The sequence below is a fragment of the Microchirus variegatus genome (genome assembly GCF_963457635.1).
Source record: "Microchirus variegatus genome assembly, chromosome: 18".
NCBI lineage: Eukaryota > Metazoa > Chordata > Actinopteri > Pleuronectiformes > Soleidae > Microchirus > Microchirus variegatus.
Genome location: NC_139819.1, coordinates 18196928 through 18220000, shown reverse-complemented (window position 1 = coordinate 18220000; position 23073 = coordinate 18196928). Strand labels below are relative to the sequence as shown.

Here is a 23073-nt window from a genome sequence, read left to right as displayed (position 1 = left end):
AGGTTGTTTTATCGCTGTGTGTCAATCCTAGTTTGGGTGTGACGATCTCACATTCCAGAGCTTTTGTTGCTTTTTCAGCCAATCAGCTGATGATCACATGGCTAATTAATATGCAGTACAGAGAGAGCGAGAGAAAGGGGAGAGATAGTGCATAGAACTTTCCTGTGCTTATGTGTGTGTGTGTGTGTGCAGTGCGAAATTAAAGCGTGATTATCATCAAAGCAGTCATCAACAAAAGCTTTGTTTGACAAAGGAAGGCAAGGAGAACATGACTCTAATTGTCTGTGGCTGAACATCTTCACAATGACAGCCAAAGCATAGAGACTGCTGGTGTGTGGACTGTTAGCATTTAAAGCTAGCGATCTTTATGCTAACGTGTTAGCAGACTTCATCGTCACAAAAACAACAAACAGATGGATTATTCAGCGGCTGAAAGAGAGCAGGACACACAGGGTAGTTGTCTGAGATGATGACGTGATGCCAGCACCGCGCTGTACTGTTATGGGTGAGTTTTCATATACGTATATGTCCTGAGGGCTGTCGTCTCCTCCTTCGGCCATGATTCCAGCTTCGATAAAGTTTGAACATCAGGTTGTAGGCTACAGAGTGCGCCTGCGCGGCAACTTCAGCAGACGGAGACGCTGGAAAGGCTCACGGTGCCTACACCGCGGGCACGGTTATTCACCGAGATAATATTTTTTTTTTAAATGAAGACGGTAATTATTGTCGTCAAAAATGTTATCGCGGTTTACGGTTACACCGTTTCTGGATGACTGAGACATTCTACACCACCCTGAGCTGCAGAAAACCTGCACTACCACCACTCTGTCTCCTTGGTGATATCTCAATGTCCCATCCAAATTCAAAAATCCTATGATTCATTTGGTAACTGTCACTAAGAAATATATTTCTCCAGAGCTGGAAATCATATCATATCACTCAATTGTCTTTCCTAATTTCAGAATAAAAAGTAACGCTCATAAAAACAACCATATGTCAGGAACTCATGTACAACCTTTCTAAATCCAACCAAAACATAACTTCAAATTCTGTATATTACAAGGATTTTACCCTTCTTCTCCCCTTCTCTAAAGTTCTTTAAAGCGGACCTAGACCGGAAGTTCCAATTAACGCTGTTTTTTAGTGTGTATCTGCGTCCTTACCTTGTTTAAGAAGCCCTGAAGGTTCAAAACAAACAGTTCAGCCACTGCTGAGAACGCTGTTGTACTGCGCTTCTGAGAGCGGGTGTGCTGATATGTCACTTCCGTGTACTGACCAATCATAAGACAGTTGGGAAGGCTCTACGCTGGCTGGCCAATGACAACACACTCTGTCTTCTGGGTGTGAGAATTGAGTCTGAAATATCGAGGGGTGGGGAACATTGACCATAAAAACAAGTTAATGTATGTAAGTAGACAAACAGGACCACTCTATGTGAGCTTTAAATTTTCATTTCTGACCCGCATTTCTCTCTGTCTGACAATCTTGTTGTTGTTTGTGCTGTCTGTGCTCACTTGGCATAAACCTCAAGAGACGAGAGAAAACACTGTGAGGCGGCTCTGACCTTGAGCTTAGATACAAAAGATTGGTTGGTTCACCTTCAACATAGACACACACTTTATATGGCTTTGAAATCCTTGGGATTCAAAGTGCGTCCAATTTATGAAGCCAGTGATTGAACAGTTGCTGGAGAGCTTTATTTTGTTCTAATATTGGTTGTTGTGTCTGAGGGCTCAACTGCTGCCATAACATGAAAACATCTCAACGATTTGTCACCTTGCATTCACCTTTTTTCCATTAACTTGGGCATTATGTTGAATTATTGTAGTATAACAGTGTTAGCACAACAGTGCAGAAGCTGCCATGTTTTGACGCATGCTCTGCTGCTCTCCTTCTCGTCCCCTAGGCCATCCATTGACACCCTGCAGAAGAACAACAGCAGCAACTCTGGTGTTATTCTTGACATTTCTGCTCTCAAGATGGCAGATGTGGACTCAGAGGTGCCTCCTCTCCCACCTCGCTACCGCTTCAGGGACTTACTTCTTGGGGACCAGACATTTCAGAACGATGACAGGTAGCATGAAAAACTGTTCTTGCTCAGTATTAGAGGCTGCCAAGGGATTACCTTGGAGACGCCTTTGTGTTTGTCTCTGTGTATACAGCTACTTAACGTTTGAATCTTTTTGCGTTTAACGTTGTTCACACATGTTGCATGTGCATTGCTCTCATCATAGCTGCCTCTTCTACTTCTACTTTAGTTACTGTCACCTATAGTGACTTATCTCAAACCTTCCCTGGGGAATGTGGCAGGATTTGTAGTTTTCTGTTGATTTGATGTGTAGGTGGAAGCACCTACTGAAATAGAAATGATGCACTGAGAGATTTTGTAGTAGAGGTTTTCCAGACTATTTGGACTGCTGTCAACCACGAAAGTGGTGTCTTTTCTTATTTCAATGTGACTTTTGCAGTAAATCCGACACCATAATGGTAAGTGTGTTTGGAAATGTATTCACAGTTATGAGGCATGTACTGAGATAAACTACCTCATTAGTAGTGATGATGGAGATTATATACTTTATTCAAGCTAGGGTCTGCAAATATGGAATATTTAGCTCCTAAGCCACCAGGCTACACTTTCACAGATATATCCCACCCCTTTCTACTGGTGTTTGTCAATGCGACGCCCCAAGACACTGGAAGCCATTGTCTGTAGGGGAACTATGAGTTTTGTCTGCACTATGGACTCTCACCAAATTCTGGCTATTGTCTATTGTCTGTGCCTCAGTGAAGTATTCCATGCCATGAAGTTTGCATGATCGGGTGTATTACAGTATGGCGAGAGCTACAGATTCTGTTTTTTTACTCAGCTTTTTTGGATATTTTATTCATTAATATTAATAATTTGCTATTTGGACATTAAGAGGATTTTAACAAATACGTTTTACAAACACGCTCTGATCGGATCATATAATTGCCTCTTCCTTGGCCCATCACTGGCGTCATAGACAGTACAGCACTGCTCTGGAGTGTTCAGGCGTCTCCAAAGAGGTCAATTGCTGCTGCGGTTGGAGAGGCAAACAAACAGACGCTGTTTGTTGAACAAGAGGCTGAGAATTCTATCCAGTGGAGCTCTCCATGGTACTGAAATAAAGCTATTTCACTGAACTAGCTATTTCACTGAACTATCAGCAACACACTTCTATCTAACTTGCTAAGAGCACTTGGAGACTATGGGTGGGAATCTTTAGGTGTCTCACGACCCAGGTACGATTCACCACTATTTTCAACTTCAGTGCATTAGCAATGAGAGACAAGAGTTGAATTCATTTCCATTATTTCCAAAGAAGTAACATCTTGACTCACAATTCACATATTTCAGACAAAGTGAATAATGAATCGTGCTTTTACATGCAATATGTTTAACAGCTCAGCATCCTTAGCCCCTTGTTTGGAGCACATGTGACATTAGCCTCCAGCATCACATGTCGTTATTTAGTGTTGCAATTGCTGTGTGAGTAAAATAGTACCGTTGTATCTTGGCTCCACCCCTATTAGAGACTACTGATTTGTGTTTTTCCATTTGTTTTAGTTATCATAACTAAGGTTGTTTGTTATATGGGCTCCACTGGAAAGGTCATTTTACAAACAATGTTCAAGGCACTGGTTTTATCTTGACATTCAGGCGCATCTGTTGTCTTTTGATTATTTGAGGCTTTGAAATGACCATGGCGTCTTCTTTCATTAGCCTGAAAACCTTTTCTCTTGTTGCTGCACAATTACCAAGCAGTTACATTTAAAAGCTTATCTAGCTGATCCGCATTGCAGTTTGCTTGTGTAACTGATTTATAATTCAATCAGTACCTTATTCTGACAGACAGTGTATGCTATCGCTCAACCTCAGGCTGTTGATTTGATAAGTGTTGTGATGAGAGCTGTTAGGTGATTGATCCCTGTCTTGTATAAATGGAAAACAAACTGAAAAAAAAATGACACGTTGTGCCACGGGTTTTATTTGAAAGTAAATGACATTTTGCCACCAGTGTTCTTTCATAACTCTTTGTTTTTACTGTTTCCTCTCCTCATGGTCTCTGGAGCTTCCGGTAGCAGAACACAGTCCATGCACTTTGTTTTATCAACACAAATTTAGAGAGGTGCTACAGTATTTGACCATTTTCCCCTAAATATTGGTCTGTGTGCCTTCACAAAGAATTGCAATGATTTTATAGTGTTCATCTAAGCTCCATCATGTCAGTTCAAAGAAAAATGGTGTGAGCTACTGATTGTATTATACGGTACATATTAATTATGTGGAAATACAGTCAACAGTAAACACAGTACAGTTACATTTATCGTTGAATAGAGAGTTTGTGTGTAATAACATTATTCAGGCTTGTTGCAGTAGGGATGTTATTGATTTGAACTTATTGACACTGATGATTATTAATTCTCTTACTGACATTACCCACGGACCCTATTTTTTTTTTTTTTTTTTTTTAAACAAACCCAGATGTAATGGTAGATTTTCACACACAGTGTGTATGTTGGGTAGAGGATGCAGAAGTATCCTCACAGTGCCAGTGCACAGTAACTGCTAGTTTCTGAGCATCTGGAGTGGAAGTGGAAATGGACAATGTGGGCTTTGGGGGTGCTCTATTTCATGGTTGATTGTCTGCATGCTCATGGTTTATGATGTTGATTATTTCCTGTGCTAATGCCTTGTTGAGCGTATAGCCTCAAAACAAATTAGCCCCTAGAGGCAGAGCCAGACCACCCCCCCCCCCCCATCTCCCGCCCACTGCTCTTAAGGGCTTTTGCATCTGTTTCCTAACGTCTGTCACTATGGGCTATAAAAGACAGTGGATTATTGAAGAAATTGGGCAGTGATAATGCACTGAATAAAATCACATTGTATTTTTTTTAAGTAAATAACTGTGTCTATCTACAGACTAATGTATGAATGAGTTCCCTCATCTAGTCTCTTTTCCATTACTGTGGTGACGGATCACACTGACTTGGATAAACAGTGTTAAACAGTGCTAATTATGAATGGTCATTATTATGGTATCCATGTTTTTAAGTTAGACAGGAACAGTAGCCACAACATACAGAAGAGCAGACACTTTATTTCCTTTCACGTGGGTGTGAATTGACATTACAAAGCAGATATATGAATTAAAGAAAGGTGAAGCTATTGGTTTTCTGCTTGCCCAGGGAACCGTTATAAAGGGTGCAGTCATACACAGATACACTATACAATAAGTAAAGGCTTGTCCATTTGTCAGTTTGTTTTTTTATCTTTACAAAGGTCAATTGAATCACTACTCTTGAAATAGCCAAAGGGTTAAAGGTTCTTCCTGACCCTTGACGTTTTTCGAAAGGCAACTCTAAACCGTCCTGAACACAAATACAAATGTTCTGGTCTGTACTGTATACTGGAAAAAGCAGGCTAAACATTATTCCTTTGAAGATGTGTATGAATGGTAAAGTCATAAAATGATCTTTAACAGAAACAAAAATCAGTAAAAGCCAAAGTATTGTATTAGCCCAACATGATATCGTTGTGCATATTGAAATATTGTGATTTGGAAATTTTCTTTTAAATCAATTATGAAGTTGGTGGATTGCCCAACAACACAGAAATGTTGCATTATAGTTAATTATAGATAATACTCTTCAAAATGTGGAATGTTGGGTATTGTTTAAAGTGGACCATAACAAAGTGAGTTTCTCGCAATATGTTTTTGTCTTTTTTATTACAATGCATTTCCCTCCAAAAGTATTAAGGCAATAAGCCATTGTATGATGTTAAAAGTATGTGGTGCATTGTATTTCCGCTTGTCCCTTGGTCTGTGATGAGATTGTGGTCATAGAGTTGGGGAAGGGGTGAGTCGTCCTTCTGTGCTGTCATTATCTCCAGGGTTTGGTGTCAAGGTGCCTTTAATGATGGCTTGACTGTGTGGGTGTTGAAGAGGAACAATCCTGTTGAAACCATGACAAGGGACTCATCTATTACTCTGTTTTCCACTGGTATCTGTGTATGTGCTCTCATTGTGGACACATTGGCATTGACTACTTGTGAATGTGTGCATCTATCGACCGAGGGGAAACATCTTCAATCAGTGACAGAAATGGAAATAAGCCACTACATGATTTTTCATACATGTCATCAGAAAACAGAACAAGCGGGAGGGAGGTCATTACTGTAGTTCTCAGTCATGTTTCTTGTGGTTTTTCCTTTCCTCTAACCAACCAAGAGATAATGCTGATGGGAGTAATAGTGACAGCAGGAACAGTGTTAATTGGTCACTAAAGTCACCTCCTCGTGAGTCAAGTAGTGCCATTGTGATCTATTTGTGTGTTGATTCTGATCATTTTAATAAACCCCAGCTGGAAGCTGTGAAGTTACATTGTTTCCCTGACAATTTAATTATTATAAATCAAAAACATGTCATGTTTTAATATGAGTCTAGAGGAGGTCGTATTTAAATCTGGCTATGCTCATATCACAAGTCCAATCCCTCAAGTGGAAAAAAAGTGTCCCAAGATCATAATAGTGCTCTGGAAGTGTCAGCAGCAGCTGTTTTCTGACTGATGCCGTGGTGTGTGTATGCTGGGATTTGACACCTGGGTGATTTTCATGTGGCAAACAACAAAGACATGACTTTAATGTCCCGTCTTAAAGGTCCCCTATTGTGCAAAATCAACTTTTTAATCTTTTAGTACTTATATTTGGGACTCAGTGGGCCATACCAGTCCCCAAAATGTGAAAAAACAAGACTCAGTCATGTTTTAGTGGTTCCACTTTGTGTAAGTATAGGCGATAAAACATGCAATGTTTACACCCGACCAAGTGACGACAGTGCGGACATTTCACCGTGAATGTTGGCAGCCCGCCAGGCAGATTACTTCACAGCTCCACCGTAGCTCCCCCTTGTCCCTGTGAAATAGGAGACTGCAGGCGAGGGAGCAAGAGCGGAGCACAGCGGAGCAAAGTGTTTTACACAAACTTCCAGCCTCAGAAGATTTTTGTGTCCAGTGGATATATTTTATCTATGAAAAAAATGTTCACAAGCTTCACAAGCCCTTTGTTGTTGATCGTGTATGTAAATTCCTATGCTGGAGGGACACCTTGAACGCACCAGTTACGTGCCTGCAGTTAGCGAGTGGCATGTGTGGATCGGTGATATGAGGAGCACGCGTTTGAAAGCACTGCAGAAAGATGTAGATGTTGTCCTACATTTCTTCTCAACCAAAGGCTGCCTTTCTGTCGTGTTTCCAGTTCTCTCCTCGTGTTGTTGATCCGCACACCAGTTGGAGTCGCAGTTACACTGGTGCATTCAGGGTCTTTTTCTAGCATGGGAATTTACATCCACGCTGCGCGGCGCATTAATCGTTTTTCTTCTATTTTTTTTATGATCGCAATGAGCCAAAAACGGGTCACTCTATGCATTACGGTGAAACGCAGTTACAACGGGTAAACGGACATTACTATTGGGTATATGGAGCGGGGGTTGTGACGACACTGCATGACAATAGGTGATAAGTGGCGACACTCCCCTGGAAGCAGTGGATGTGTATTTACCTGGGTCTCATTCACATGTAAATGATCAGGCACAAAACCGAGCTTTCTGAAAAAGGCTGTTTTGGCAGAGTATTTGAACTGCTATTGTGCTTCATCCTTATGATATTTTGACTAAAGCATGACACAGACATGTTCATTAGGGCACCAGGACCTAGTTTAACTTGGGTTAATAGGGTATAATATGGGACCTTTAAGTAATTACTACATGTCCAGCAGATGGCTCTGCGAGAGCAAGTTGGCCTTGGATTGGCTTTAAATGCCCTCTTGTTGCATCTCAAAAATAACACTTTCGTTTTATGTTGTTTTGTGGAAATGGAGGACAGAGGCAGGCTATATTGTCCTCCTGAGCAGACGCTCTATTAAAAGAATAATGAACAATTCTGTGGACTTGGCTGTTTTCTTGACCAAAGTGAGGCAGCAGAAGAGACATCACAAATGTTCAGCACAACGGGCAATGAACCTCACTTGACTTTTGGTTATGGAAGGTTATGGAATCCAGGTGCTATACAGGCCCTGGGGCAAAACGTTTAAAATGCCCTCATAGCAGAATTAAGCGCTGATGTCAACGTTTATTTTACAAATGAAGTTTGTTTGTCTGTCACGGACTTCTGCTGTTCCCAATCCTGAGGAAAAACTCTGTCAAAGCCTGTCTGACACACACACATACACACACACACACACACACACACACACACACACACACACACACACACACACACACACACACACACACACACACACACACACACACACACACAGAGGCATCGGAGCCACAGACACAGACCTGCTTTGACTGAGTTGCAATGGAGAAAGATGAAGATGAAGATTTAAAGGTCCCATATTATGCAAAATGTGCAACTTTTTAATCATTTAAATCCTTATATTTGGGACTCTGGAGGTCATATTAGTCTGCAAAGTGTGATGATGACTCACTCATGTTTTTGTGGTCCTCCTCAGTCTAAGTACAGGGGGCCGTTTCACAAAAGTAGGATAAGGGATTAAGCCGGGCTATGTTGCTTATCCTGGCTTCATTTATCCGTGATCCGGTTTCTCAAAAGCAGGATAGGGGACAGCAGGATATCTTATGACATAAGTTACCATGGAGATTTATCCTGTGGCGTTAGCCTGGTCTGGAGCAGGCTAAATTCCAGGATTTATTCAATCTCATCCCTCATCTCAGCCAGCAGTCACCACAAATGGAAATTAATAGTTATTCCACTGCCCACTACACTATGTTTTCACAGTCAACTATACCCACAGTCATTATCTAAACATTTGTAATCATTGATTACAATAATTTATTAATTGAAAATTATTAATAATAATTGTATATTTATACACACAATAGAAATATAAAAACACATCAAAGAGTAACACGATGCTGCTTTATTGAATAAGGATAAATCAAAGCAAGTAAATCAGCTCCTTTCAAAACTGAAGAAAGCACCAATTCAAAGCATATTATAGAACATAAGAATTAATTAATTCACATTCAAAGGTCTGTATATAATACAGAGCCCACATGTCTGCACATTGAAATGAATGCAGGACAAATCCATACACAAATGAAAAGACAAATGAATGGATGCCTCCCAGCAGCTTGTATCAATACAGTATACAACACAAACATCATAAGAGGCACCGTCAAAAAGCAGGCATTTTACCTCGCAGCCACATCAGTTTCAAAACTATATTCTGTCATTATCTTCTCAGTTTACAAGGCCAAATTAAAGAGAGCGAGAGCCAGTAGCAACTTTTTAGCAAAGATGGCGGACACTGTGTTTACATTCTGGGAATGAAGTCTTGTCCATTCTGGGAAGTCTCGTCCCCCTGTGGGTGAGTCAAAAAAGTGCAGAACTAGAGTTGTAGTTTCAACACTGAAACTAATGAGCCCCTACACACGTGACACACCGCGTCAAATGACGCACTTTGCTTCATCTGACGCGGTTTGTCACGTGTGTGGGGGCTCTATTGGAAAAGGGAAAACGGATTTATTACAGCTCAGTGAAAAACTGCGGGAGGGAAACACATTTTCTAAAATATACTACCCCTATTCTAGCAACACAAAACCACATGCAAATCAGTGAAGTATCCCTTTAAGAGTGCACTTTTTATTGTTTTCACTCCATGGTCCATCTCAACCTCTTTGTGTACAAGACGCTTTACTGCTGTAATTAACCTCTTCTTCACGGTTGCCCCCGGAATCAGGGGCAGCGTCAGACGCAGCGACAATCTAACTTTAACAAACACAGACATGCTGCATACCCACAGAAAGGTCAGAAACTAGGCTAAAAGCTCATATAAATCATTCTTATGTTCAGGAAACACAGTTAAAACACCGATTGATCAAACAGCAGGAGCAGAAAAAAAACGTCACAGCACATACATTGAAAAGCGGCACCGGAGCGCCAGCGTGATTATGTAAACAAAAAAAACATGTGTCGGCTGGACAGCGAAGAATCTACAGATTCCAGCAGTACAATTTTTATCACTCTACGACCAAGATTCACGGATCCAGCCCCAAAATAAGAGCAAAACAACAACTGACTTTCAAGAAATACTACCAGAAATATTGTCTTACCTTGCTGTTTATCAAAACAAATTATTTCCACCGGAACAAAACCACTTCTAATACAGAACTGCACTTCCCAGCATGCTTTGGGGACAAATCCCGGTCTGATTGATAATTACAGAGTGACATTAGATCGTTCTGATTAGAGAAGGGCGAATGTCCGCCCAAATGCGTCATATGCATTTATGTCCTTTTGACTCGCTAATGAAGAGACTGGGGTCTGATTCTACCAATTTAGTTTAAAACGAGCTGTCAATCACCCTAATTGACCAAGGTAAGCCAGAGCTATGGCGCTGCGTAACTGAAGACACTTCAGAGCCACAGAGTTGTTATTACGCACCGCACAGGGAGCATCCATTTAAGGTGAGTTATTATACTTTTTTTTTTGCACAGCTCATGTCCACATGTTGTTACATGACCTCCATGTGTTTTTAAGCTCCTACTGCATATTTTAAAGGTTATATTTGCTTTAAAATTCAATATTTTTTTAGGCGAGAGAAAAAAATCCTTCAGTTATGCTGTGTTCCATGTACATTTACTCTGACACAGTGGCATCTACAGTGAAACTTACACCTCTGGTGGAATCTCACAAGTGTTATCTTTATTTTGATACCAAGATAATCCACATAGAGCTTGTAACTGCATAGGTTTACTCTATTTAGTTTGGGCATGTCATTTTCGAGCAGGGACTCCAAAAGGAGGGTCAGGGAAGAAGAGGTTAATGGAATAATCAGATGAGCGGATCTCTTTAGTTAGCTGCTCAAAGGGGGCGACAAGAGTGAGAATGTTCTCCATTTAGGACCACTGCTGTGAAGTGAATTTAGCGAGGAGTTCATAATTTGCGCTGGATGCAGCCAAGTTTCACTTTTGCGCAAACAGACAGCGTTTAATAGGTGCTGTTCCACCGTGTACTCACATCTTGTTGGTACCATTTTATTGTTATTCCAAACTGACCATGGACAGACTCACTATTGGAATAGAGAGGCTTGAGCTAGCCACAGTTTTTGCATGTGCCATCACAATATCCTGTTTTGGTCGTGTTGCTAAAAGTATTTTCTCCAAAAAATGGAAAATGCCTTTTTTGGCAGTTTTCAGCCGAAATGTTTCGATGGCTGAATTTTCGGTGCATCTTGAGTTGACGTCATATGGCTTACAACTTGGACTGGACACATGTTGTTTTGGAGAAAGCATACAGTTTGTCTTTAATTGCATGTGCAGCACAGGCTCATTACGATCTGTCTCTGGACCACATTTCTATGTACAAATTATTCCAATAAATGATAAAACCTCCATGTCTACTCGGACATTACGAGACCCTTCACACGCCAAGCTGTGCCTGTGAAGTTTCCCAGTGTCATCTCACCTAAAAGCCTGAAATGAAAGGCCAAATGTTTTGGTGTCATTAGTCATCAGCACCATCAGCAGAGTGAGTGGGCTACACTTATTAAATGTTAGATTTGTTCCCATGAGCAGCAGAAGGACATGCTGTCAGTTAAAGGATTACTGCTGGTGTCACTGGTGTGAGAGGCTACAAACATGTTTTCCACATCATGTCTGTTTTATCACATGAGGGAATCAAAGGATTAATGCAGGCAGTGAGCAGTAAGTGAATTTGGAAAGTATTTCTCAAATAGGACATATATACAGTTAGGCCCATAAATTTTTGGACATCGACACAGTTCTCTTTATTTTGGCTCTATACACCACTACAATTGATTTGAAATGAAACGAACAAGATGTGCTTTAACTGCACACTTTCAGCTTTAATATGAGGGCATTTACATCCAAATCAAGTCAACGGGGTAGGAATTACAACACTTTCTATATGTGCCCTCCCACTTTTTAGAGGACCAAAAGTAATTGGACAAACTAAACAATCATAAATCAAACTTTCATTGTTTAATACTTGGTTACAAATCCTTTGCAGTCAATTCCAGCCTCAAGTCTGGAAGGCGTAGACATCACCAGACACTGGGTTTCATCCCTGGTGATGCTCTGTGAGGCCTCTACTGACACGGTCTTCAGTTCCTGCTTGTTCTTGAGGCATTTTCCCTTCAGTTTGGTCTCCAGCAAGGGAAAAATGCATGCTCAATCAGATTCAGGTCAGGTGATTGACTGATAACATTCCATATTTGCCTTAAAAAACTCTTTGGTTGCTTTTGCAGTTTGCTTTGGGTCATTGTCCATCTGCACTGTGAAGCTCCGTCCAATGAGTTCTGAAGCATTTGGCTGAATATGAGCAGATAATATTGTTGGAAAAACTTCATAATTCATCCTGCTGCTTTTGTCAGCAGTTACATCATCAATAAATACAAGGGAACCAGTTCCATTAGCAGCCATACATGCCCACACCATGACACTAGCACCACCATGCTTCACTGATGAGTTGGTATGTTGTGGATCATGAGCAGTTCCTTTCCTTCTCCACACTCTTCTCTTCCCATCACTGTGGTAAGTTGATCTTGGTCTCATCTGTCCAGAGGATGTTCTTCCAGAATTATAACAGCTTTTTTAGGTGTTGTTTGGCAAATTCTAATCTTGTCTTCCTGTTTTTGAGGCTCACCAATGGTTTGCATCTTGTGGTGAACCCTCTGTATTCACTCTGGTGAAGTCTTCTTTTGATTGTTGACTTTGAAACACGTACATCTACCTCCTGGAGAGTGTTTCTGATCTGGCCAACTGTTGTGAAGGGCTTTTCTTCACCTGGGAAATAATTCTTCTGTCGTCCACCACAGTGATTTTCTGTGGTCTTCCAGGTCCTTTGGTGTTGCTGAGCTCACTGGTGCGTTCTTTCTTTTTAAGAATGTTCCAAACAGTTGATTTGGCCACACCTAATGTTTTTGCTATTTCTCTGATGGGTTTGTTTTGATTTTTCAGCCTAATGATGGCTTGCTTCACTGACAGTGACAGCTCCTTGGATCTCATATAGAAATATAGAAAGTTAATGGCAACAGATTCAAAATGCAAATGTCACTCCTGGAACCAACTCCAGAACTTTTACCTGTGTCATTGAAGATGAAATAATGAGGGAATAGCCCACAATTGTCCATGAAATAGCTTTTCAGTCAATTGTCCAATTACTTTTGGTCCCCTAAAAAGTGGGAGGCACATATAGAAAGTGTTGTAATTCCTACACCGTTCACTTGATTTGGATGTAAATGCCCTCAAATTAAAGCTGAAAGTGTGCAGTTAAAGCACATCTTGTTCGTTTCATTTCAAATCCATTGTAGTGGTGTATAGAGCCAAAATAAAGAGAACTGTGTCGATGTCCAAATATTTATGGGCCTAACTGTATAAAGGTACGCTGTGTCAGAAGGATGATCACTGACTGCTCAGAGGAAAAGTTAGAATGAGTTCCTCCTCTTGACCAGTGCATCTTGTCTGTTTATCCTTCATGCTTTGTCTTGCCAACTGAATTAGCTAGTTTTTCAATATCAAATTCAAATACCCTGGCATATACACAGGAACAGTATCTCTGATTTTCCTCCAAGTACCACCAGAGGAAGCTCTACCAGAGTTTGAGAACTACAGCACTAGAGTATTCATGACACTCTTAATGGGAAACCACTGATATTATTTGCCACAAACACAAGTCTTTTATTTCCAATATTACCTTCAGATGAGAGCGCAGTGGTGGCCCTGGCACACAAAGGTATTTACAGAGAATATTAGGTTACTTTGTGCACCAAAGCAGGGGCTTTCAATCTGCAGAGAGTGGGCTTGCATCTCTAAGATGCTGTGATTGAAAACTGTCATATAATATGTTATATAATAAACCTTACCTGCACCCTCTGCTGGACTACTGCTAAGAGCTGCTAAGTACAGTTTGAAACAAACTTTACAGCCCACGTTCAAATTAATATCAAACTTTGAATAAATGACAAATTAGTGACATAAATTAAGTTTTTATTGTCTTATCAACATGAATACTGTTTCTGAAACAATTCTAATTAAAGATTCTCCAACTATTAGTGATAAAAAATTATAACTTCACCCACTTAAAAAGAAACCTTTATATAGCTGCCAAACGTGAGCAGATTTTCCAGTTTCATGCAAATGAGATCTGTATCAGTGCTTTTGTGCTAGCTGTCATGCTGGGAGCATTTGTTTTATTCATGAAACTGTGGAACGTGGCCCAATAACTCAACGTTCTCAAAGAGGTTTCACAGAAAATGGTTGTCGTATGTAGGGTAGAAAATCTTATTCAGCCCTTTATTCGGAGGCATGTGGTATGAAAGCTGCACGTTCTGTGTTTCACAGGCTGTAGTCGATCTTTTCAGGACACGCATAGAAGATTAAAAGAATGAATTTAATGGCTTCATAGACATTGTAAGACGAGATGTTCATTTTTTTATGTCAAATGAACGATTTGCTCTGGCAAATTCTTAATTTGTGAGTCAGTAAAAAAAAGTTATGTCAGTAAATAGAAAGCTTCATCCCTTTTTTCCATGAAATATAGCCATTGGCAAAGCAGCAGTGAATGAGGTGTATATGTATGTGTGTGTGTGTAATGGACAATTGGAAAATGTAATGGTCCATTCTGTGGGCAGGCAGACATTTTGCCTACAGAAATGCAAGCTTGCTGCCTTTTGACTGATAAAGTATTATCATATTTATTCGTGGACATTTACAGCATTGAACATGGAGCTGAGTTGTGCCTGATGATTTTGACGCTTTTTTTTTTTTTTAATTATCTGTTACATCATCACCTCACAGGTAGCATGTAGCTTGCAAATAAAAGTAATTTGATATATTTATGTCATTTTTAACCAGATGTCTATTACAAACAGATTCCATGAATGGCAGCTTGTGAGTGATCAGATTACTCGTTTCCTGTTTCTTTTTTGTTTTTTTCTCTATGGCTGGGAGTTATGTTGCAGAATCTGTGAACACCCTGAAGAATATTTAAGTTATCGTTGGGCTCTGTCACTTTCTATATATATATGTATATATATATATACATGTGTGTGTGTGTATACGTATATATATGTCTGTGTATACGTATATATATATATATATATGTATAATGTATGTATATATGTTAAAATAGCTGTTATTTCGGGTTTGGGCAATATGAGCTTAAATGAAGAACACAATATTCAATTGTGATATTGAAATATAGATATTAATTACGATATTATACAGAATTTCGAAGTAAAAGCGTTTTCATATGGAATGATGTATAGGTCACAATTAAAAATGCATATTTATGATGTGAAATGAATCTATAAATAGCTAAAACAGAGAAATAAAAATATTAATTAAAAACTAAAACACTGATCTATATTTATACAGTATATTTGATGTTGAATGTAATACATTTAATTATGTGATAATTATAACCAAATGTCTCGCTTATTGTTATACAAACACATTTAGTATTTTGTCTGTATTCTATCAAGTTTCCGGCAGCTGTGTGCTGTGTTTAGAAGAAAATATAATATGAAATGGTGGGCCACAGCAAATTGCCGGTTTGAGACCTCTGTGTTATATGTATGTCTACAATAATGGTTGTTTTTGCTGCTCACGCCTTCAGTCAGGGAAAACAAGCAATATCTATGGTAAAAAGTGCACATCAGGGACATGATAACATGAATCCGACTCAGAACAAACCAAAAAAGGAATGTTTGCTTTATGCTTGTTGAGCTGTTTAACATTCTCTGTGGCTCAGGAAGCCAATTATACCATTACACGTTGTTTTGTCCATCTAAGCATTGACTTTGACAAACTCAATATTATCCATTGTTAAGCTTGGCTTAAAGGTTATATGTCATTGTATGACATTTAATAATGCCTAGCCTACTATGTTATATATTTTTTTCTATTTTTGAAAATATCCTAAAGGACATATTTTATGTGTACAAAAATATTAGGTGTAAATCTGAAGCTCAAGACTCAGTGATTTGAGAGTCCACCAGTTTTTGTGATGTACCTATGAAGCATCTAAAGGTCATGGATTGAGCAGGGAAGAGAATTGCAAAAGTGTGATGTCACGAGAGATAAATCCCTGGGTTGTACTGCCATCTGAGTCATTATATACATTGTATATATTATTGCTGTTGGTAGATGACTTCTCACAAGTTGCAGTTTGCTACTTCACCACATAGTGTCTCTCAGCTCAAATCTGTCCAACCTTCCTCCTGCATGTCCAGACACTCACCGACACTTAGAGCACACCTCCAGAGCAGATTTGATATCTGTTGAATTGATTCAATTATACTATCATAGTCTCCATTGATAAGTATGTTATGAATGCATTAATACTATGAGCCAATGGCTGGCAACTAGAGGTGGTGGTGGAGATTCACATTAATATCATTTCTGATGATTTACTTCTAGTATACTGATGTATGTGGTACTGATGTTTTAAGTAAAAACCCTCTAAATAGATATTTTCATTGTCATCCATTACATTGGAACCATAAGTCAACTGACCACAAGCTGCGAGATGGTGATGAACTGTTAGGTGCTCATGTAGAAGCCACAAATGTGTGTGATTCAACCGAGGGCCTCTCTGTGTGGACATAAAGGGGGGCCCCGATCTCGATTTGTTAATTGAATATTGATCAAAGCCACGTCACAATCTTGACCGAAAGCAAAAAGGTGGAATCAATGATTTAGCCACATCCCCAGCGTGATGTCCTGATGACCTTATAGTATTATATATTATAATATAATATAAAGAATCTGAAAACTATTTATTATTATATCACTCATGGAACCACTCAGAGTATCAAAATGGCAATTTTAAAAATTATTGAGATATCACGACATAAAACCAAACCTAGGCTAAATTAAAGTCTAAACATGGCAGACCCATATGCCCTAAAAGAGAGAAAAATATCTATTCGAATCCTGACCTTAAAATCAAAAATAAAGTGAAATGAAGGTTTTGGAGAATGGTGATACTCTAGTTCTTTCCAAGTCCTCCCTCAGTCCAAAAACATGCAGATTAGGTTAATTGAACATTCTAAATGGACTATTTTTTATCAATGTGAGAGTGAACGGTTGTTCTTCCCTGTATGTTGACGATGATGATGATCAGCTGGGATTGGCTCCAGCTCCCCTTTCACCCTCACCTGGAGGATAAAGTGTTTCTAATGGACATTTTCAAACCCAATACAGGACGCAAACTACAACAGTCTTCTATTCTATATTGGCAACAATGTTAAATTTAAGAAATAAGTGAGTCTGATACCCATTCGTTTCAGTGTCCCCGATATTGTTGCTGCCAAATCACGTGTTACAGTCGTGATGTATCTTGTCCCTTAGTAAAAACTGCAAAAGGAAATGGGAAATAAACTCAACCAAAGTCGTCTTAAAAGTGGGTTGTCAGTGTTGCACTTTGATCAGTTTTAAATGAAGGACTGAAAGAGAATCCGCATTATTGTTTGAATATACCAGTAAATGTTTGTCAGCCATTGAAGAGATTTATTGTCCGTTTTCCACATCTGTGATTCAATATGTTGCCCTACACACAGGTCCATCTCTCTGATCCCAAAGTTATATTAACAGATAATCTAATGTGTTCCCTGAAGCCTGAACCCAAAAGACCATGTGTTGATGTATCATGTGTTTCCTAAATGCATTACTAATAAGGTTTCTGCTCATGTGGCTCCTCTGATTACGTTTCATCATGACTGTAAACAGTAAACAGGGCTGTAAAATCATGGTACAATGAACCGTGGATAGAAAGGATAATGAGCTGGGATCTAATACCACGATCTAGTAGAAAACATGCTGTACATTTGAATCCCAAACATGAGAGGGTCATGGCTCATTAGTTACAACTGTCACTCTCAATTTATTCAAAATCTCCCATCCCCATGTTTCATTATGATGTTTATATCCAGCTTACGGTCACATTTATTTATATAGCGCATTTATAAATAACCTCCAAAGTGCTTTACATTTTTAAATGATTCAAGATAAAGGAAGCAATACAATACAATAAAGATGAATGAGAAAACAAATAAGCTGTCCTGAATGTTAGTGTATTTTGAACTGGCTGGTTGTGGTAGTTTAGTGACATTACAGACCATAAGTGCAAACACAATCTCCCTGCTCTCCTCTTGTAACTGCAAATGTACTCTCTGGTAGATAAGCCCAGTATCTCCATGACAACGAGTCAGGGATGCTGATTGGCTATCCTATAAGGTTCCTCTTGTGACCCACATCACACTGAAAATTAGTTGGGCTGTTGACTTAATTAATGGATTAGGTGTTTGGTCCAAAAATGATGTATAAAAAAAAAAAAAGAAGGCAGTTTTATGCGCTACAAAAATCTCACTGGAGCAGCTAGCTTCTTAGTAAGTCTATCATAATTTTTTCCACTTTGTATTTCATATTTAGGGCCCAAACACTCACACAGTGGTGCGAGAACATATTGTCTCTGTAGGATTTTTATCTTATTCTGCAATGTTTCCAGTTTTGGAGGCTATAAAGCAGTAGTCTCAGACAATGGGCCCACAGGACAATATTTTGTGGCCCCCCAGTTGATATCAAAGTTTAATGTAAGTGTGGCCCACAGTAGCGATAACGCAGAGCGGTGCAAGATGGAGAGAAAAAAAAGCGACAGACCGTAACAGCTGCTGATTCAAAACAGCAGTTACACACACACACACACACACATCTATATCGCAATGTCTCAGCTGTTGTCAAGTTACTATAGCAGCCTATATGTGATTCTGTTTTCACTTAAACGTGCGTCCAGCCTTTCCACCAGCAGGTTCCAGGGAGAAGATATCAGTCAACACTCGCTGCAACCAGGATATAACTGCGGTGTTCAACAGAGTCAATGGCCCGTTAGTGGGAAGTTCGAGGATAAGACTGACTGTGGGACTGCTGTAATGTGACGAAGACAGGAGCCAGGCGCAGGCTTTTAGCCAGCAGGGTCTGTACTGTACTGAAAATAATAAGAAATTAGACGCCCTACTTTTAGGCAGGACGCCCTAAAGACGCCCTATTTTTTCTCCTGTTTTCCCCGGTAACCACCGAAGCGATATTATGATGATGCACGCAAAGACTGCGGCCAGCACGCGCCTATCTATACTCGCTTAGAGTCTCACGATCAGTTTGGAACATCAATTAAACCATTCCAACAAGATGCGTGTACACGGTGGAACAGCACCTATTAAACAGTGTTGTTTTTGACAACCATCTTAGATTTAGTCTTAGTCTTTTGGACTAAAATGCTTATTAGTTTAAGTCAAATTTTAGTCTCTTTTATATGTGATAGTTTTAGTCCCATTTTAGTTGACGAAAACTCAAAAGGGTTTTAGTCTAGTTTTAGTCAAAAAAATAAAAAATAAATATAGTCTTAACAAATGTATTTGGGTCAATAAGTATTGGAGATTGCTGTTGGGCAGTGTCACTCATAAGTTGTGAAAATAGCAGCAGATCTATGAGTGCAACACATTGCAACACAAATTACTTTTTTTAAGAGGCTGTGCATCGCCCCTGCTTGATGCTCTGCTCCCTCTCCTGCATTGTGTGCAGCATAATGCAGGAGCATATTAAACAAGTATATTAAGTCAAGTATTTATTAACTGACCAAGGACCAAGAGCTTTCACAACCTTTACAAGATACATACAACAAACATATGTCAAGATAGTGCAGTCAAATTATTCATTAACTGTAAAGGAAAGTGAAGAATTGGACCTTTAAAGCGGACCTAGACCGGAAGTTCCAATTAACGCTGTTTTTTAGTGTGCATCTGCGTCATTACCTTGTATACGAAGCCCAGAAGGTTGAAAACAAACAACGCTGTCCCTTCTGGTTACGTAAACAGCAGTTCTCCTGAACAGCAGATCCTCCTGCTCCGGGCACTAGTCCGGGCACATCCGGTTGCGTACATTGAATTACATTACACTAGGGATGCAACGGTATTCGGTATTTTTACCGAACCGTTCGGTACACCCTGTTGTGTTCAATATACACTGTAAAAAAAAAAACGTTGTTTTTACGGTAAAAAACTGGCAGCTGTGGTTGCCAGAATTCTACCGTAATAAATATGGTAGAACCTTTTCTTACATTACGGTAAAAGGATACAACTACTGCTGATGTTACGGTAAAGATTGTTGATTTTTTCCATATTCTACCATATAAATAAAAAAAATTTTCATTGAAAGTAACAATGTTTTTGCCATATATTTAACGTGAAAATACTGTATAAGTAGAGGATTTTCTCTATGAAATAAGACGGTATTTTACTGTGAAATAAACAGCCTGTATTAACATAAAATACCACTTTATTCTTTAAAAAAAACGACATATTTTTACGGTAAAAAACTGGCAGCTGTGGTTGCCAGAATTCTACCGTAATAAATACGGTAGAACCTTTTCTTACATTACGGTAAAAGGATTGAACTACTGCTGTTGTTACGGTAAAGGTTGTTGATTTTTTCCATATTCCACCATTTAAATAACTTTTTTTTTTCATTAAAAGTAACAATGTTTTTCCATATATTTAACGTGAAAATATTTCTCCATGAAATAAGACGGTATTTTACTGTGAAATAAACAGCCTTTATCAACAAAAAATACCACTTTATTCTTAAAAAAAAAAACAACACTAATTTTTACAGTAAAGTTAGGATAATATTTCCATATTCTACCATATAAATAACTTTGATTTGCCATATATTTAATGTAAAAGTACTGAGGTTTTGCCATGACATAAAACTTTATTTTGCTGCGTAATAAACCGTCTGTATGAATATAAAATATTGTATAAAAAATTTTGCCATTCCATAAAATGCTATATTACTGTGAAATAAACAGTCTATTATAAAATAGTACTACTTTATTCTGTATAATTTCTCTCAAAATATCGTTTGAATAAAATAGGGTTTTACTGTGCAATAAATAGTTTGGAATAGTACTACTTTCTTTGTACAATTTCCAAAATAAAAATTGCATAAAAATGTTAGTTTTGATCAAACCTCAATGACTTTACGTTACTAGCCCATGGAAAAAACTACATACAAAGTTAAAGTTGTATACAATATTTTAATCATCGAAAGAGATCTTACAACAGTCCTCAGTATGACGCTTTAGAGTAATGTTAACGGAATTGACTCCAGAAACACATGAAGGTGTCAGTTTGGTGTAACAATAGGTATAACAATGTCCTTGAATAGAATTTAAGAATACCATGGCTTTCTCCCACAATCCATAGGCAGACAGAAGTCCAACATTTGTATAGTCCAGTGGCTTAAAACTTGCCCGAAGGATCAGCAAGCTGTCAAGATGTAGCTTTCTCGTAGCTGTTGAATCAACGTAGTAGCAAGGGAGCAGCAAATGGACATCGAGGTTCCCGCCAGGTTGAATGAGATACTACAATGGATCAGGATCCCAGAACTTCACACCAACATCAGGGAAAGAGTAGAGAAAACATCAAATGGTCAAAAGGATTAAAGCAGTGTTGGGAGATATTGCAAACATTTTATATCACGATATACAGTAAATCAAAGTATACAGACTTTTCTGGCAATTCATTTTGAAAATAGTTGCCACATTTTTGTATGTATTACGTATTAATGCTCGTCTTAACATACAATGACAGCATTGTGTGTAGTGATTTATGATGAACAAGGGCAATAGACCATAAGAACAGCCTTATCTATCATAGATGTTTGTGTTTATTGACAGTTTTGAATAACTTTTACAAAACATGATCCAAATTTGGAGCAACTCGTAGAATGTAGAAGTTTTGCTCTAGTTTTCACAAAAGGTGGCTGGATGGAGTGCAAAGCTATTGGTTGGCCAAAGAACAGCTGTACAGCAGGCTGTTCAATGCAGAAAAAAAAACAAAAAACGTAACCTGTAAGTGACTGAGTGACCCAAATTTGCCACTTTCTGCACCCATGCAAAATGTTACTCTGTGGGAACAATAACTTTTCACTTGATATGATGATTTATAATTTGAAGTTGGGTTAGATGACATGATGGCATGGCTTTAGACAGCTATGAGTTTGGTCTACTTTGTCTTATTTGACACTTTATTCTCTTGCTAAACATTTCAAATGTGTCCATGCATTAATTAAAATCCATGCATTAATTAATATCTTAAAGCAACATTATATGATGTAATGTATAAGGTTAAATGACACTGATCCCTCATCCCACAAAACAATACCTGAAAGAACAGTAAGATAAGATAAATGGCAAAAAAGATTATGTCAAAACCCGTAATTATGCCAAACACTAGACCGAAATAATGGACTTCCACCACTAGGTGTTGCATGTCACACAGCAAGCAGCGCTTATAATAATATGATACGATACACCTTTATTGTCCCACAATGGGTAAATTCCCAGTATTACAGAAGCAAAGACAGTCACACAAATAATAATAATAATAATAATAATAAAATAATAAATGTAAATAGATCTCATGCATGAGTGTATTGGCAGATTTAATTTGATATCCTCTGCAGCACAGGCAGAGCGATATACTGAATTGCACACACGGTCTGGCACTTATTTGTTTATAGGCTTATCAAACATATGTAAATCATTGAATTGCATCAAGTTAAAGCGGTTTAAGCCTGTACACTGGACCAGAAAAAAACGGGGAACCAACCCAAGCCTAAAGCCTGTCTCACACCACCCTTATAACCACAGCAGAGCCAGTGGATTCCAGAGGAGCCAATCGTTTTTAATAGTGTCTAACTGAAAATGTGTAAGATACAGTAGATAACCAGTTTGTGTTGAATCACTCACCTTTAATATCCTCACTGAAATGCAGAAACAGGCCCAAATTCAAAGATCAAGGAGAACTTCCAGCAGCACGAATACTGTGTAGAACTTGGTAGTTTTTGACTGGGCCCAACTCAACCTAACAAGTGAGAAAAACACAATTTTTAAAATACAATTTAAATCAACCAATTTATCTATATCTCTCATGTATATGTC

General features: G+C 38.8%; 1 protein-coding gene across 1 annotated transcript in view; it reads left to right on the top strand.

Moving 5' to 3' along the window:
* Window positions 1–1979: 1979 nt before the first annotated feature.
* Window positions 1980–23073, top strand: part of kcnt1b (potassium sodium-activated channel subfamily T member 1b) — a gene marked incomplete at both ends in the record, with an annotated part of 104385 nt that continues 83291 nt past the window's right edge. Inside the window, one exon of the mRNA XM_083904649.1 lies at window positions 1980–2074. Coding sequence (XP_083760775.1) covers window positions 1980–2074 — 95 coding nt within the window. The remainder of the gene's footprint in view (window positions 2075–23073) is intronic.